Source organism: Scyliorhinus torazame, chromosome 2 (assembly GCF_047496885.1).
Source record: "Scyliorhinus torazame isolate Kashiwa2021f chromosome 2, sScyTor2.1, whole genome shotgun sequence".
In the NCBI taxonomy this organism is placed as follows: domain Eukaryota; kingdom Metazoa; phylum Chordata; class Chondrichthyes; order Carcharhiniformes; family Scyliorhinidae; genus Scyliorhinus; species Scyliorhinus torazame.
Genome location: NC_092708.1, coordinates 27744299 through 27756850, shown reverse-complemented (window position 1 = coordinate 27756850; position 12552 = coordinate 27744299). Strand labels below are relative to the sequence as shown.

General features: G+C 46.3%; 2 protein-coding genes across 5 annotated transcripts in view; one reads left to right on the top strand and one right to left on the bottom strand.

Annotated features, from left to right (window-relative positions):
- sema5ba (sema domain, seven thrombospondin repeats (type 1 and type 1-like), transmembrane domain (TM) and short cytoplasmic domain, (semaphorin) 5Ba) overlaps nt 1-4201 on the bottom strand; it is a 563950-nt gene extending 559749 nt beyond the window's left edge. The window contains exon 1 of one of the 3 annotated variants that reach the window (XM_072469924.1): nt 4041-4201. The gene's annotated coding sequence lies outside the window, so the exon portion shown is untranslated. The remainder of the gene's footprint in view (nt 1-4040) is intronic. The other 2 variants (XM_072469907.1, XM_072469915.1) reach the window with 2 other exon arrangements.
- Nucleotides 4202-4644: 443 nt separating this feature from the next.
- pdia5 (protein disulfide isomerase family A, member 5) overlaps nt 4645-12552 on the top strand; it is a 242909-nt gene continuing 235001 nt past the window's right edge. For both annotated transcript variants that reach the window (XR_011933713.1, XM_072469890.1), the window contains exon 1: nt 4645-4739. Coding sequence is in view for 1 of the 2 variants with exons in the window: in XM_072469890.1 (XP_072325991.1) it covers nt 4668-4739 (72 nt within the window). In the remaining variant the exon portion in view is untranslated. The remainder of the gene's footprint in view (nt 4740-12552) is intronic.

The window sequence follows — 12552 nt, the reverse complement described above, 5'->3', positions numbered from 1 at the left end:
CCAATCTATCGCAGTTTAAAAAACAACTGCATTTACAGAGTATCTTTCACAACCCCAGGGAACTCCGAAGAGCCTCACAACTAATAAATTATCCCCCCCCCCCCTAATGTAGCCACTGTTGGCAAACAGAAGAGCCAATCAGAGTTTTAAAAAATAAATTTAGAGTACCCAGTTCATTTTTCCAATTAAGGGGCAATCTCGCGTGGCCAATCCACCTACCCTGCACATCTTTGGATTGTGGGGGCGAAACCCACGCAGATACGGGGAGAATGTGCAAACTTCACACAGACAGTGACCCGGGGCCGGGATCGAACGTGGGACCTTGGCGCCGTGAGGCAGCAGTGCTACACACTGCGCCACCGTGCTGCCCCTGCCAATCAGAGTTAACAATGACACTATTTAAGGTATCATTAAGTATTACAGCATGGAGGGAGGCCAATGGGCCCATCATACTATACAGTTAAGAAGAAAGGCTTGCTTTTATAAAGCGCCTTTCAACTCAGTTTTCCCCCACAACATTTAACAGCAAACAAAATAGTTTTAACACGCGGTCGCTGCTGCAGTTTGTTTTATTTGTTCACTGGATGTGGGTATTGCTGGCCAGGTCAGCATTTGTTGACCATTCCCCAATTGCCCTCGGGAAGGCAGTGAGCCGTCTTCTTGAACCCCTGCAGTCCACATGGTGCAGGTACACTCACAGTGCTGTTAGGGAGGGAGTTCCAGGATTTTGGCCCAGCGACAGTGAAGAAATGGCGATTCGTTCCAGGTCAGCATGGCGAGGGACTTAGAGGGGTTGGCGAGGGACTTGGAGGGGTTGGCGAGGGACTTGGAGGGGTTGGCGAGGGACTTGGAGGGGTTGGCGAGGGACTTGGAGGGGATGGCGAGGGACTTGGAGGGGATGGCGAGGGACTTGGAGGGGATGGCGAGGGACTTGGAGGGGATGGCGAGGGACTTGGAGGTGGTGATGTTCCCATAAGTTTGCTGCCTTTGCCCTTTTAGGTGGGAGAATTTGCAGGTTTGAAAGCTGCTGTCGAAGGAGCTTTGGTGCAATGCACCTTCTAGATGGTGCACACGGCTGTGATGGTGCGCCGGTGGTGGAGGGAGTGAATGTTTGTGAACGGGGTGATAATCAATGGGGGCTGCCATGTCCCGAATATTGTTGAGCTTCTTGAGTGTTGTTGGAGCTGCACTCATCCAGGCAAGTGGCGGGTATTCCATCACACTCCTGACTTGCGTCTTACGGATGGTGGGCAGGCTTTGGGGAGTCAGCAAGTGAGCACTTGCCGCAGATGTAATGTAGAGAATGCCACTTTAAAAATCATTATTATCTGTGCTGTGTGAAAATTAGCTGCTGCATTGACACTCCCGAAGATTAGGGAAGTGCATTCTAAATGCAAGTTACACAAGGCAAGCTCTCACGGGTAGCAACGTGAAAATGACCAGGGAAACTTGTTCTTTTAAAGTTGATTGGGGCATAAATATTGGCCAGGACAGTGGGGCAAGCATAATGCACACATGAAAGGTCAGATAGGGACATTGGCTTAATATCTCACCTCAGATACAGGACCACTGACAGTGCTGCACTCCCTCAGCACTGCACTGGTCCGTCAGCCTTGAATGTTGTGCTTCACGTCCCGAGTAGGACTTGAACTCACACACGCAGCAAGTGCTACCAACTGAGCCCTGGTTAACCCTCTGCCTCTACTCTGCCCTTCCCCGATAGCACTGCAAAACCCTTTTTCCCCTTTGACTAATGATCCAATTTCCCGCGATTAGTTGGTGAGCCTGACTTTGGTTCAGGGTTACATGTTGATCAATTCACCCGAGTGGGCTGAATTATTCAGCTTCTGTACATCCACCTGTACTGGCACAAAGGTAATACAGCACTCTCTCAGCAACGCATTGAGGTGTCAACTTAGACCTTATTCTCAAATCCCTGGAGTCTACAACCTTCTTACCGAGGGGAAGAGAGTATTACAAACTGAGCCAAGCCTGACACATGTCTGTAAATGTATTACAGCCGAACGTGGTTTCTAAATACTGGCACAAGGTTTACAACAAAACACGTTTTTGAAAAACTGTCACCCCCCCCCCCCCCGCAGTGCCCCACCCGTGCTGTAAAGTGGTGAGTTCACGCATAATTTCAAAGTTAGCCGGCTGAACGACATTAAATGCAAAATAAACGGTTTTCTCCCACCCATTCCTCCTGCAGTGGGGGATCGTGGACAAATTAAACTGCTCAATCCTCCAGGAGGAGAAACGGAGCTGAACTCTCTCTCTCCCAGCCACTTCCCACAGAAGTTAGCACTGTTTTGGAAGTGGACTGGAGACATGCAGTGGCGAAATCCAGACACGCCGACCCCCTCCAGTGTGTTGTATGCAGGTCACGCCAAGGTAGTAACACACATACCACCACACACACACAAACACACATGTGCAAACACACATGCAAGCACACACACACAAACACACACATGCAAACACACACGCAAACACACATAACCATACAAACACACATGTGCAAACACACATACAAACACACACATGCAAACACACATACAAACACACACATGCAAACAAACACACACACATGCAAACACACACACATGCGAACACAAAGAATAAACAATTATGTCTTACATCTAAGAGGAACTAATGATGCAGGCAGGTTTCGACTCATTCGGAAACTGAAAAGGTCAATTAATCAATTATGATTCATGCCATAAAACTTGGAATTATTGCTTAAGGCGGCTCAAAAGGGTATCTCAAAACTGCGCCCCCGTGCTCAGAACGACCTGTGATTACCGAGTCGCTGGCACGTTTATTGCAAGATGTACAAGGTGCACAGGTAAACTGGAGAGCGCCAAGATGCCAATCTGGACCCTCCAGCAGATCACATTCCCTCTGCCCTTCTAACCACACATCAGACTCGAACCCAGAATCTCTGCGCCTTCGTCGAAATACCTGGAGCGTCGCTATGTTGGTGCGTGGGATAAAAGTTTTAATTGCCCGTAGATTTCCTGATGCAAGTGATGATATTCCTGTCTGTAAATGATGTACAGCTTTTACATCGCTTTCAAAAAAAAAACCCTCGGTTTGCGCAACGGCTCCAAATAGTCTCAGCCAAACGTGACCCAAACACAGAAACAGCGGATTATACGGAGAGGATCCGGCCACAGACTCCTCGGGACCCCCTACATAACACAACAGAGAGGAAGGGGGGGCTCCCAGCTCGCAACTTTCAATCGCTTTGGGGCAAAACCGCTTCACAACAACGCCGAGGTTCCTTGCACTCCACTAAAAACATCTGCAGCCACCAGATTGTCTTTCCATCTCGAACAACAGCTCTCACGAAAATCCAAAGGTGTTGAAACAAAAAACTACAATTCATTAACCGGCGTGATTATCCGGTTTACTCCTACACAATAGGCTTTATTTTTCGGTCGCAATCTTGCACTGAGCTCCTGAAAAGAATCCTTCCCCCCTCTCTCCCCAACCCAGCAAACCGTACAACTTTCAATGGCTTGTTTGAATAGAGCGTGCATGGAAAGAGGATTCGGATTACGCTACTAACTCCATCCATGCCCGTTTGCTGCACCACCAACTCACAACACTGCGAAAGCCTACAGCACAATAAGGATCGTCATTTATTTGTTTATTTTTAAAAAAAAATCAACAATGTCATTTAAAAAAAACAACAAAAGACAAACAGAGGTGGATTACCACCAACACAAACCTTCAGACAATCCATCAAACAAATAAAAACAATCAGTCCTACAAAGGTTGAAATATCACATCGAATCTACTGCATGCAGATGCCTTCTTTTGCCAAAAAACATTGCATCTATTGTGTTAAAAGAGAAAGCAACTCCTATTTCTATTTGTGATCAAATGTAATATATCAGTAGCAAGCGCCAGCAATTTCTATCAGTGGTGTGCGCCAATTAGAAGTTGCAATAAAAGTTTCTAAAACTTTCCAAACTTTTTTTTTTCTAAATCACAAAAGTTGCAAAACGCGGTTTCCCAAAGGTTGTGCTCACCATGAGAATGGTTGTCCGATAAATTAAATAATTAAGGTTTTCCTTCCTTCTGCCTCTCTTTAATCCCGATTGTATTTAAGAAGTGGTTCTCCAGCCCGCCGTGGTTACAGTATCCACAAGAACTAATCTGCAAAGCGATGGCTCTCTCACCAGCAGCGCAGACTGAACCATTTCACAGGAACATTGCAATTCCCATCTGCCAAAGAGGTGACATTGTGAAAATATGCATAACATACACATTCATATTTATTGCTTCTTGCACAGCAATATGAGACTACTTAGATTGTTGAATAGAACTAGATTCCTCCTGGCAACAATTTTCACCCTTACTCTTGCCTCTTACTCAAATCCTTTGATTCATTTAAACTGCTCCCCCTCCCTGCTCCTGTTTAGAGAGGCCAACTGGTCGGGCTCCTTGGGATCGACCGGCTGGCCGCGAGCACGCATGCGCCTCTCCTGGGCGGCGCGATGCATGACGGGATATGCAGTCCCCGCCCGCCCAATCTGAAGGCCGAGTGGCAAGGCGGGGGACCACAGCCCCCAGGATCCATTGCGTCCGCAACACTCCTGGCCCCCCCCCCCCCCCCGCCGCGCCACTGCGCAGGTGTGAGTCGACACCGTGGCAAGATGGCGCCGCGCAGGCAGAGCGGGGCTCTGGGTGCCGCTGGGACTTTGCAAACCATTTGTTTCTTATGGCTGGTAAGTTGCACCTCGCCGCGTTCCCTTTTCCTCAGGATGCAAGCAGTTGGGCGACATTTAATAGTTGTTGTTATTAGGGTGAGGGAGAGCTGGTTGCAGAGATTTATTGCGGGGCTGGGAGGGGAATCAGGCGGCGAGTGACCTGCGGCGGGCACCGATCACCCTCTGTACTCCCTCCCGGATCCTGCTGGTGTCCGCCTGTCGCGTCAGCCGCCTCATATGGCCAGATCGCCTCGCCTGCCCGCAAAACCACGGGCTTGCAACTTTATCTTTGCCATTGAAAGCTTCAATTTATTCTTTGGGCAATTAATAGCTTTGTTCAGTTAATTTTTTGTGCAATTAATAATGCTTTTGTATTTTGTTGCAACAAATCCCAGCTGTTCAATTCTTTGGCTTTCTGAAGCCAGATTATTTCATCATCTGTTTTCCTGAAACAAATGTTTGTACAAGTGCCTTAAGTCAATGAATGAAAAGGCCCTTCATTAATACGTATTTATATGTTGTAATACATCGCCCCTGTGCATTCAGGAAATTATGTATTGGACTTTTTAAAAAGTTTAACAAGTAGATTTTGAAGTAATTGGTCAAAGGTGAAATGAGGAAATGTTTATTTGTCTAGAGGGATAGTGGGGGCCTGTCTGAAGGGGTGGTAGAAGTGGAAACTCTCAATGTTTTAAAATTACTTTGATGTCCGCTTAAAAAGCTGGGAGCTGTAGGGCTACAAGATCTAGTTCCGAAAGATGGGATTAGCCAGGGTAGTTTGTTGACTGGCACACAAATGGTGGTAGAATTGTCAATTTTCTATGATTTGGCCCTGAAGATTGACAATGTAACCAGAGAGACATCTCAACAGTCTGCAGGCTTATCTGTGTGTCTGAGTGGACATCCCCTCAAAAGGAAACAACACTTGGCAGAGAAATGGGAACTGTTACAATGACATGAAATCAAAATGTTGCAAACCAATGCCAAGTCTCTGGCTGGGGAAACATAGTTACATTTCAGGTCTACAACTGTTTCATAGTGAAAGATCAAAATACTTTACTTGCTGGAAATCTGAAATAGAAACTGAAAAACAGGTTGGTGATGTGTCATCGACCTGAAAATGTTAACTCTTTTTCTTGTCTCAGATGATCTGCATATCATTGCTAACAGTTTCTGTTTTTAGTCCTCTTCTTAAAAGGAATATTTAGCCAACTTTTACCAATTAGCTTTTAAATAAGTTATATAGTCAGAATGAGTTTCTTTGATTAAAAATGTTAACAATACTATATTTTCTAATGATCCCAAGAATCTGAGTTAAAGTACTCCTATGGCAGTTTGCAAATTTGAACTGAGCTTAAAAATTGTGCTCAAACTGATGAAACCCTCCATTGTGTCGTCTGGCCCCACCACTATACTAAAGGTGATAGACTTTAAATAATAATAATCATTTATTGTGACAAGTGGGCTTCAATGAAGTTACTGTGAAAACCCCATAGTCGCCACATTCCGACACCTGTTCGGGGAGGCTGGTACAGGAATTGAACCCGTGCTGCTGGCCTTATTCTGTGTTACAAGCTAGCTATTTAGCCCAATGTGCTAAACCAGCCCCTATCTCGCAACCCATGATTGGGCATCCTTGAGGCGCTGTGGGCCACCAGCAACAGCAGAATTGTACTCCCCACAATCTGTAACTTCATGGCCTGGCATATCCCCTACTCTTACCATTACCACCAAGCCAGGGAATCGGCCCTGGTTCAAAGTAGAGTGCAGGTGGACATGCGAGGAGCAGCAGCAGGCATACCTAAATATGAGTTCTCAACCATACAACACAAGACTACTTGCATACCTAACAGCAAATATTAGATAGAGCCTCACTGGTGGAAGTGCCACAAACATTCCTTGCCTCGATGATGAAGGAGCACTGCACCTTTTCCTATCCACAAAAGACGAGGCTGGAGCATTCACAACAATCTTCATGCAGAGTGGATGATCTGTCTCTGCTTCTTCCAGAGGTCCCCAGCATTTCAAACGGCGGTCTTCAAACAATTCTATTAGCTTCACATGATGTCAAGAAATGGCTGAAGGCACTGAATGCAAAGGCTACAGGCCCTGACAATAGTCTGGCAAGAGTCCTGAAGATTTGTGCTCCAGAGCTTGCCGCACCCCGAGCCAAGCTGTTCCAGTGCAGCTACAACACTGGCACCTACCCAGCAATGTGGGAAAATTGCCCAGTTATGTCCTGTATACAAAAAGCAGGTCAAATCCAACCCGGTCAATTACCGCCCTATCACTTTGCACTCAATCGTCAGTAAAGTGATGGAAGGGGTCATTAAAAATGTTATCAAATGGCACTTGTTTAGCAATAACCTGCTCACTGACACTCAGTTTGGGTTCTGCTAAGATAGATGACAAAATTCTTCATCACCTCCAATGTGCCAGTTCAGCCTTTGGCCAATTGAAGAAAAGAATATTTGAGGACCGGGAGATCAAAACCATGACTACGGTAATTGTTTACTGGGCAGTGGTGATCTCTCTGCTACACCATGCTTCAGAGACTTGGACAACCTACAGTGGGCACTTCAAAGCACTGGACAAGTACCACCGACGCTGCCATTGCAAGATCCTTGAAATTCAGTAGCAAGAAAGATTAATTTTAATCTTTTTTGTCACAAGTAGGCTTACATTAACACTGCAATTAAGTTACTGTGAAAAGCCCCAAGTTGCCACAATCCGGCACCTGTTTGGGTACACGGAGGGAGAATTCCAATTCACCTAACAAGCACATCTTTTGGGACTTGTGGGAGAAAACCAGTGCACCCGGAAGAAACCCAAGCAGACATGGGGAGAACGTGCAGACTCCACACAGACAATGACCCAAGCCGGGAATCGAACCTCAGACCCTGGTGCTGTAAGCAACAATGTTAACCGCTGTGCTACTGTGCTGCCCATGGTATGACAGATGGTTCAACATCAGCGCCCGCTCCCAAACCAACTTGCCACGCCAAGGCATTAATCACGAAATCAGCTTCGCCAGGTGGTGCTTGTTGCTCATACACCTGAACTCCTAACACCAGACTGGTCTAGTCTGTGGGAGGAGAGTTCCAGGAGGATATGCTTTAGGGATTTCCTCGGAGGGCAAACCTCCCCACCGATTCAAATGAGTCCCTGGCTTGTGACCAACGAAGATTTGAGAAGGTTCACCCAGGAAGGCATCAAGCTCATCGAGAGAATATGGCAAGAATACCACATTAAGGTATCGGCGGGAGCTCACAACACTTACCTACCCAACCCTTTAAGGGCCACCTGTCCCACATGTGGCAGAGTCTGGACTTATCAGCCATCTCACAGCCCATCAAACCAGCGTGGAAGCTGGGTTTTTTCTTTTTTTTTAAAACTAAATTTAGAGGACCCAATTCATTTTTTCCAATTAAGGGGCAATTTCACGTGGCCAATCCACCTACCCGACACTTCTTTGGGTTGTGGGTGCGAAACCCACACAAGCACAGGGAAAATGTGCAATCTCCACACGACAGTGACCCAGATCCAGGATCGAACCTCGGACCTCCATGCCGTCAAGCAGCAATGCTAACCACTGCACCACCGTGCTGCCCCGGAAGCTAGTCATTCTTAATCCTGAGGGGCTGTCTGAGGGGGATCGTACCTTGATTCATTTCGGTGGGAAAAATAGCTGGCCAAACTCTCCTTGGAAAATAAGTTTGTAATTGGGGAGAGAGAAACGGAGTGATCTGGGGGTACTGATACTCAAATCACTAAAATTAGTGACAGGTGAATAAGGCCATTAAGAAATGGGGTTCATTTCATGGGAAATAGAATTCGGTTATGTTAGACTGGTATAGAACCAAACTTTAGACCACACTTGGGATACTGATAGTTTGTAAGGTGCTAGAGAATGTGGAAAAAACAATTCTTCATTGGAATATTAGAATCCGTGGTTATTATCAGGAAAGATTAAACAGGCTGACAGGAACGAGAAGTCTGAAGCCCGACCTGATAAAGGCCTGAGTTTATGGAAGGTTCTGATGAAGAAAGGGTGATGGGAGTTGGAATTGAACTATTTCAAAGAGCCAGCACACATGATATGCCAAATGACCTCCTGTGCTGTATGCTTCTAACTATACCAGCGTATGAAACACAAAATGGCATTCTTTGAGAAAAAAAGAGACCTGCCAGTTGATGCAGCAAAATTGGAAAATGCTGGAAAACCCAGCAGGCCTGGCAGCATATGTGGAGAGGGAAACATTACCGTTTCGAATCCGTATTGAATCTTGTGAACTAAAGAGGGAGAAATGTGAGGTGGCACGGCGGCGCAGTGGGTAGCACTGCTGCCTCACCGCCCAGGACCCGGGTTCGATCCCGGCTCCGGATCACTGTCCGTGTTGAGTTTGCACATTCTCCCCGTGACTGCGTGGGTCTCATCCCCCATAACCCGTGTGCAGGGTAGGTGAATTGGCGATGCTAAATTGCCCCTTAATTAGAATAAACCATAATTGGATGCTCAATTTATTTTTTTAATACCTTGCTTTTAAAAGAAAAGGGAGAAATGTGTTGGATGATATACTGTATAAGGTGGGGTAGAGCAGGGTAGAAGTGATTGGTGCGAGCTAGGACAGATTGCAACAAAGATGTGTAGGTCGTGAGACAGGAAGTATTAGTGGCAGGAGCAGGTGCATAATAGTTGCATAAATGTAGCATATCAGAATGTATTAATAAGAGAGTAAATGTGTGCTCGGCGAGGAAGAGCAGGTGACAGCCTGGTGGGGAAGGGGGCGTTTGCATTGGGACAAAAACATGTAAAAAAGGGCAAGATGGAGGTGGAAGGTCACAGTTTAAAGTTGTTGAACTCAATGTTCACCTGGATCAAAGAATCCCTACAGTGCAGAAGGAGGCCACCCAGCCCATCGAGTCTGCACTGACCCTCTGAAAGAGCACCCTATCTAGGCCCACTCCACTGCAACCCCACCTAACCTTTGGACGCTAAGGGGCAATTTAGCGTGTCCAATTCACCTAACCAGCACATCTTTGGACCGTGGGAAGAAACTGGAGCACCCGGAAGAAACCCACACGGCATTGGGGCCGCACACAAGTCGCTCAAGGGTGGAATTGAAACTGGATCCCTGGCGCCCAGAGGCAGCAGTGCTAACCATTGTGCCACCGTGACACCCTTAAACACCAGCATGAACCAGTTTGGCGGAATGAGGTATTTGCCTAATGTATGGACAATCTAATCCTCCAATGTCCCAAAATTCCTCAAACCCAGTGAATTATTTTTTGAAAAGGGTACAGGAACTTGCTGAGGTTATTCATGAAGGCCTGGCTTCTCAACCTTGTCCCTCGTCTGAGGTGTGATGATCCTCTGGTTAAATCACGACCGCTGTCGGCTCTTCCCCCTCAAAGGAGAAAGCAGCCTTTGGTCATCTGTGACTGGCGACTTTACTTTTTGAACTGCATTTACTGTTTTCTAGACAAACTTGACAAATTATTTAGATGCAGCAGAACGACATTAAATGCCAAATAAAATATTTGTCATGATGATTTTGGTGTAAGTTCTTGGGTCAGGTACGACCTGTGGCGAGAGAAACAAGTTGATGACTTTTCATCAGTACTAGAGCATAAACACTGACATGGGCCATTTGGGACAAGTGGCCTAATTACTTACTATAGGTGCGATGCAATCCTGCGGTTTCACCAGTTCTGATGAAAGATCACAGATCTGAAATGTTAACTCTCTGTTTCTCTCTTCTCATGCTGCCAGACCTGCTGAGTATTTCCAGCACTTTGCTTTTTTTATCTCCGATTTCCAGCATGTAATAATCTTTATTAGTGTCATAAGTAGGCTTACATTAACACTGCAATGAAGTTACTGTGAAAAGCCCCTAGTCGCCACACTCCGGAGCCTGTTCGGGTACACTGAGGGAGAATTCAGAATGTCCAATTCACCTAACGAGCACGTCCTTCGGGACTTGTGGGAGGAAACTGGAGTGACCCAAGCCGGGAATTGAATCTGGGACCCTGGCGCTGTGAAGCAGCAGTGCTAACCACTGTGCTACCGAGCTCAGTATTTGACTTTTGTAATCTTTACATGGTCTAGGTTGTATGGAGAAGTTTGGTTGCCTAGGTTACTAGGAGAGCTGTGTACTTTCATTTAAATAATTCTATAGAATCTCCTGCATCTACTTGAATAGATCTGCAGTTCCTCAACTGAACTGGTTAGATTTCATCTGGAGTACAGTGCTCAATTCTACAGACCGTACTTTAGGAAAGGTATAGACACCTTGGATGAACGTAGGGTTGGTTCACCAGAATGCTAGGGCTAATAGAGTTAAATTATAAGCACAAACTGCATAGATTAGGCTTGTATTCCCTCGACCGTAAAATATTAATGGCTATTGTAACTGAGGTGTATATGATTTTGTTGGGTCTATAGAGAAAACCCCCTTCTGGTTTGACGAACAAGGGGACGTAACCTTAAAATGGGAGCTAGGCTGCTCAGGGGTGGTGTCAGGAAGCACTTCTTCACACAGTCGTGGAACTTTTAAACTCTTGGACACCGTCCCCGCCAATAAAAACAACTGTTGAGGCTTGGGGATCAACGGGAGTTTTCAAATCTGAGACGGGTAGATTTTTGTTAGATAAGGGTATTAAGGTTATGGAAGGTGGGTTAACGGAGTTCTGATACAGATCTGCCATGATCTACAGAATTGGTACAACGGGCCTGAGGGGTTGAATGGCCTACTTCTGTTCCTTCGTATTAGCGAGAGGCAGCACGGTTTTGTGAAGGGGAGGTCGTGTCTCACTAACTTGATAGAGTTTTTCGAAGAAGTCACAAAGATGATTGATGCAGGTAGGGCAGTGGATGTTGTCTACATGAACTTCAGTAAGGCCTTTGACAAGGTCCCTCATGGCAGACTGGTACAAAAGGTGAAGTCACACGGGATCAGGGGTGAGTGTCAAGATGGATACAGAACTGGCTAGGTCATAGGCAGAGAGTAGCAATGGAAGGGTGCTTTTCTGATTGGAGGGCTGTGACCAGTGGTGTTCCGCAGAGTTCAGTGCTGGGACCTTTGCTGTTCGTAGTATATATAAATGATTTGGAGGAAAATGTAACTGGTCTGATTAGTAAGTTTGCAGACGACACAAAGGTTGGTGGAATTGCGGATAGCGATGAGGACTGTCAGAGGATACAGCAGGATTTAGATCGTTTGGAGACTTGGGCGGAGAGATGGCAGATGGAGTTTAATCCGGACAAATGTGAGGTAATGCATTTTGGAAGGTCTAATGCAGGTAGGAAATATACAGTGAATGGTAGAACCCTAAAGAGTATTGACAGTCAGAGAGATCTAGGTGTACAGGTCCACAGGTCACTGAAAGGGGCAACACAGGTGGAGAAGGTAGTCAAGAAGGCATACGGAATGCTTGCCTTCATTGGCCGAGGCATTGAGTATAAGAATTGGCAAGTGCAGCTGTATAGAACCTGAGTTAGGCCACACTTGGAGTACAGTGTTCAGTTCTGATCACCACACTACCAGAAGGATGTGGAGGCTTTAGAGAGGGTGCAGAAGAGATTTACCAGGATGTTGCCTGGTATGGAGGGCATTAGCTATGAGGAGTGGTTGGATAAACCCGGTTTGTTCTCACTGGAACGATGGAGGTTGAGGGGCAACCTGATAGAGGTCTACAAAATTCTGAGGGGCATAGACAGAGTGGATAGTCAGAGGCTTTTTCCCATGATAGAGGGGTCAATTACTAGGGGGCATAGGTTTGAGGGGCAAGGGTTAAAGGAGATGTACGAGGCAAGTCTTTTACACAGAGG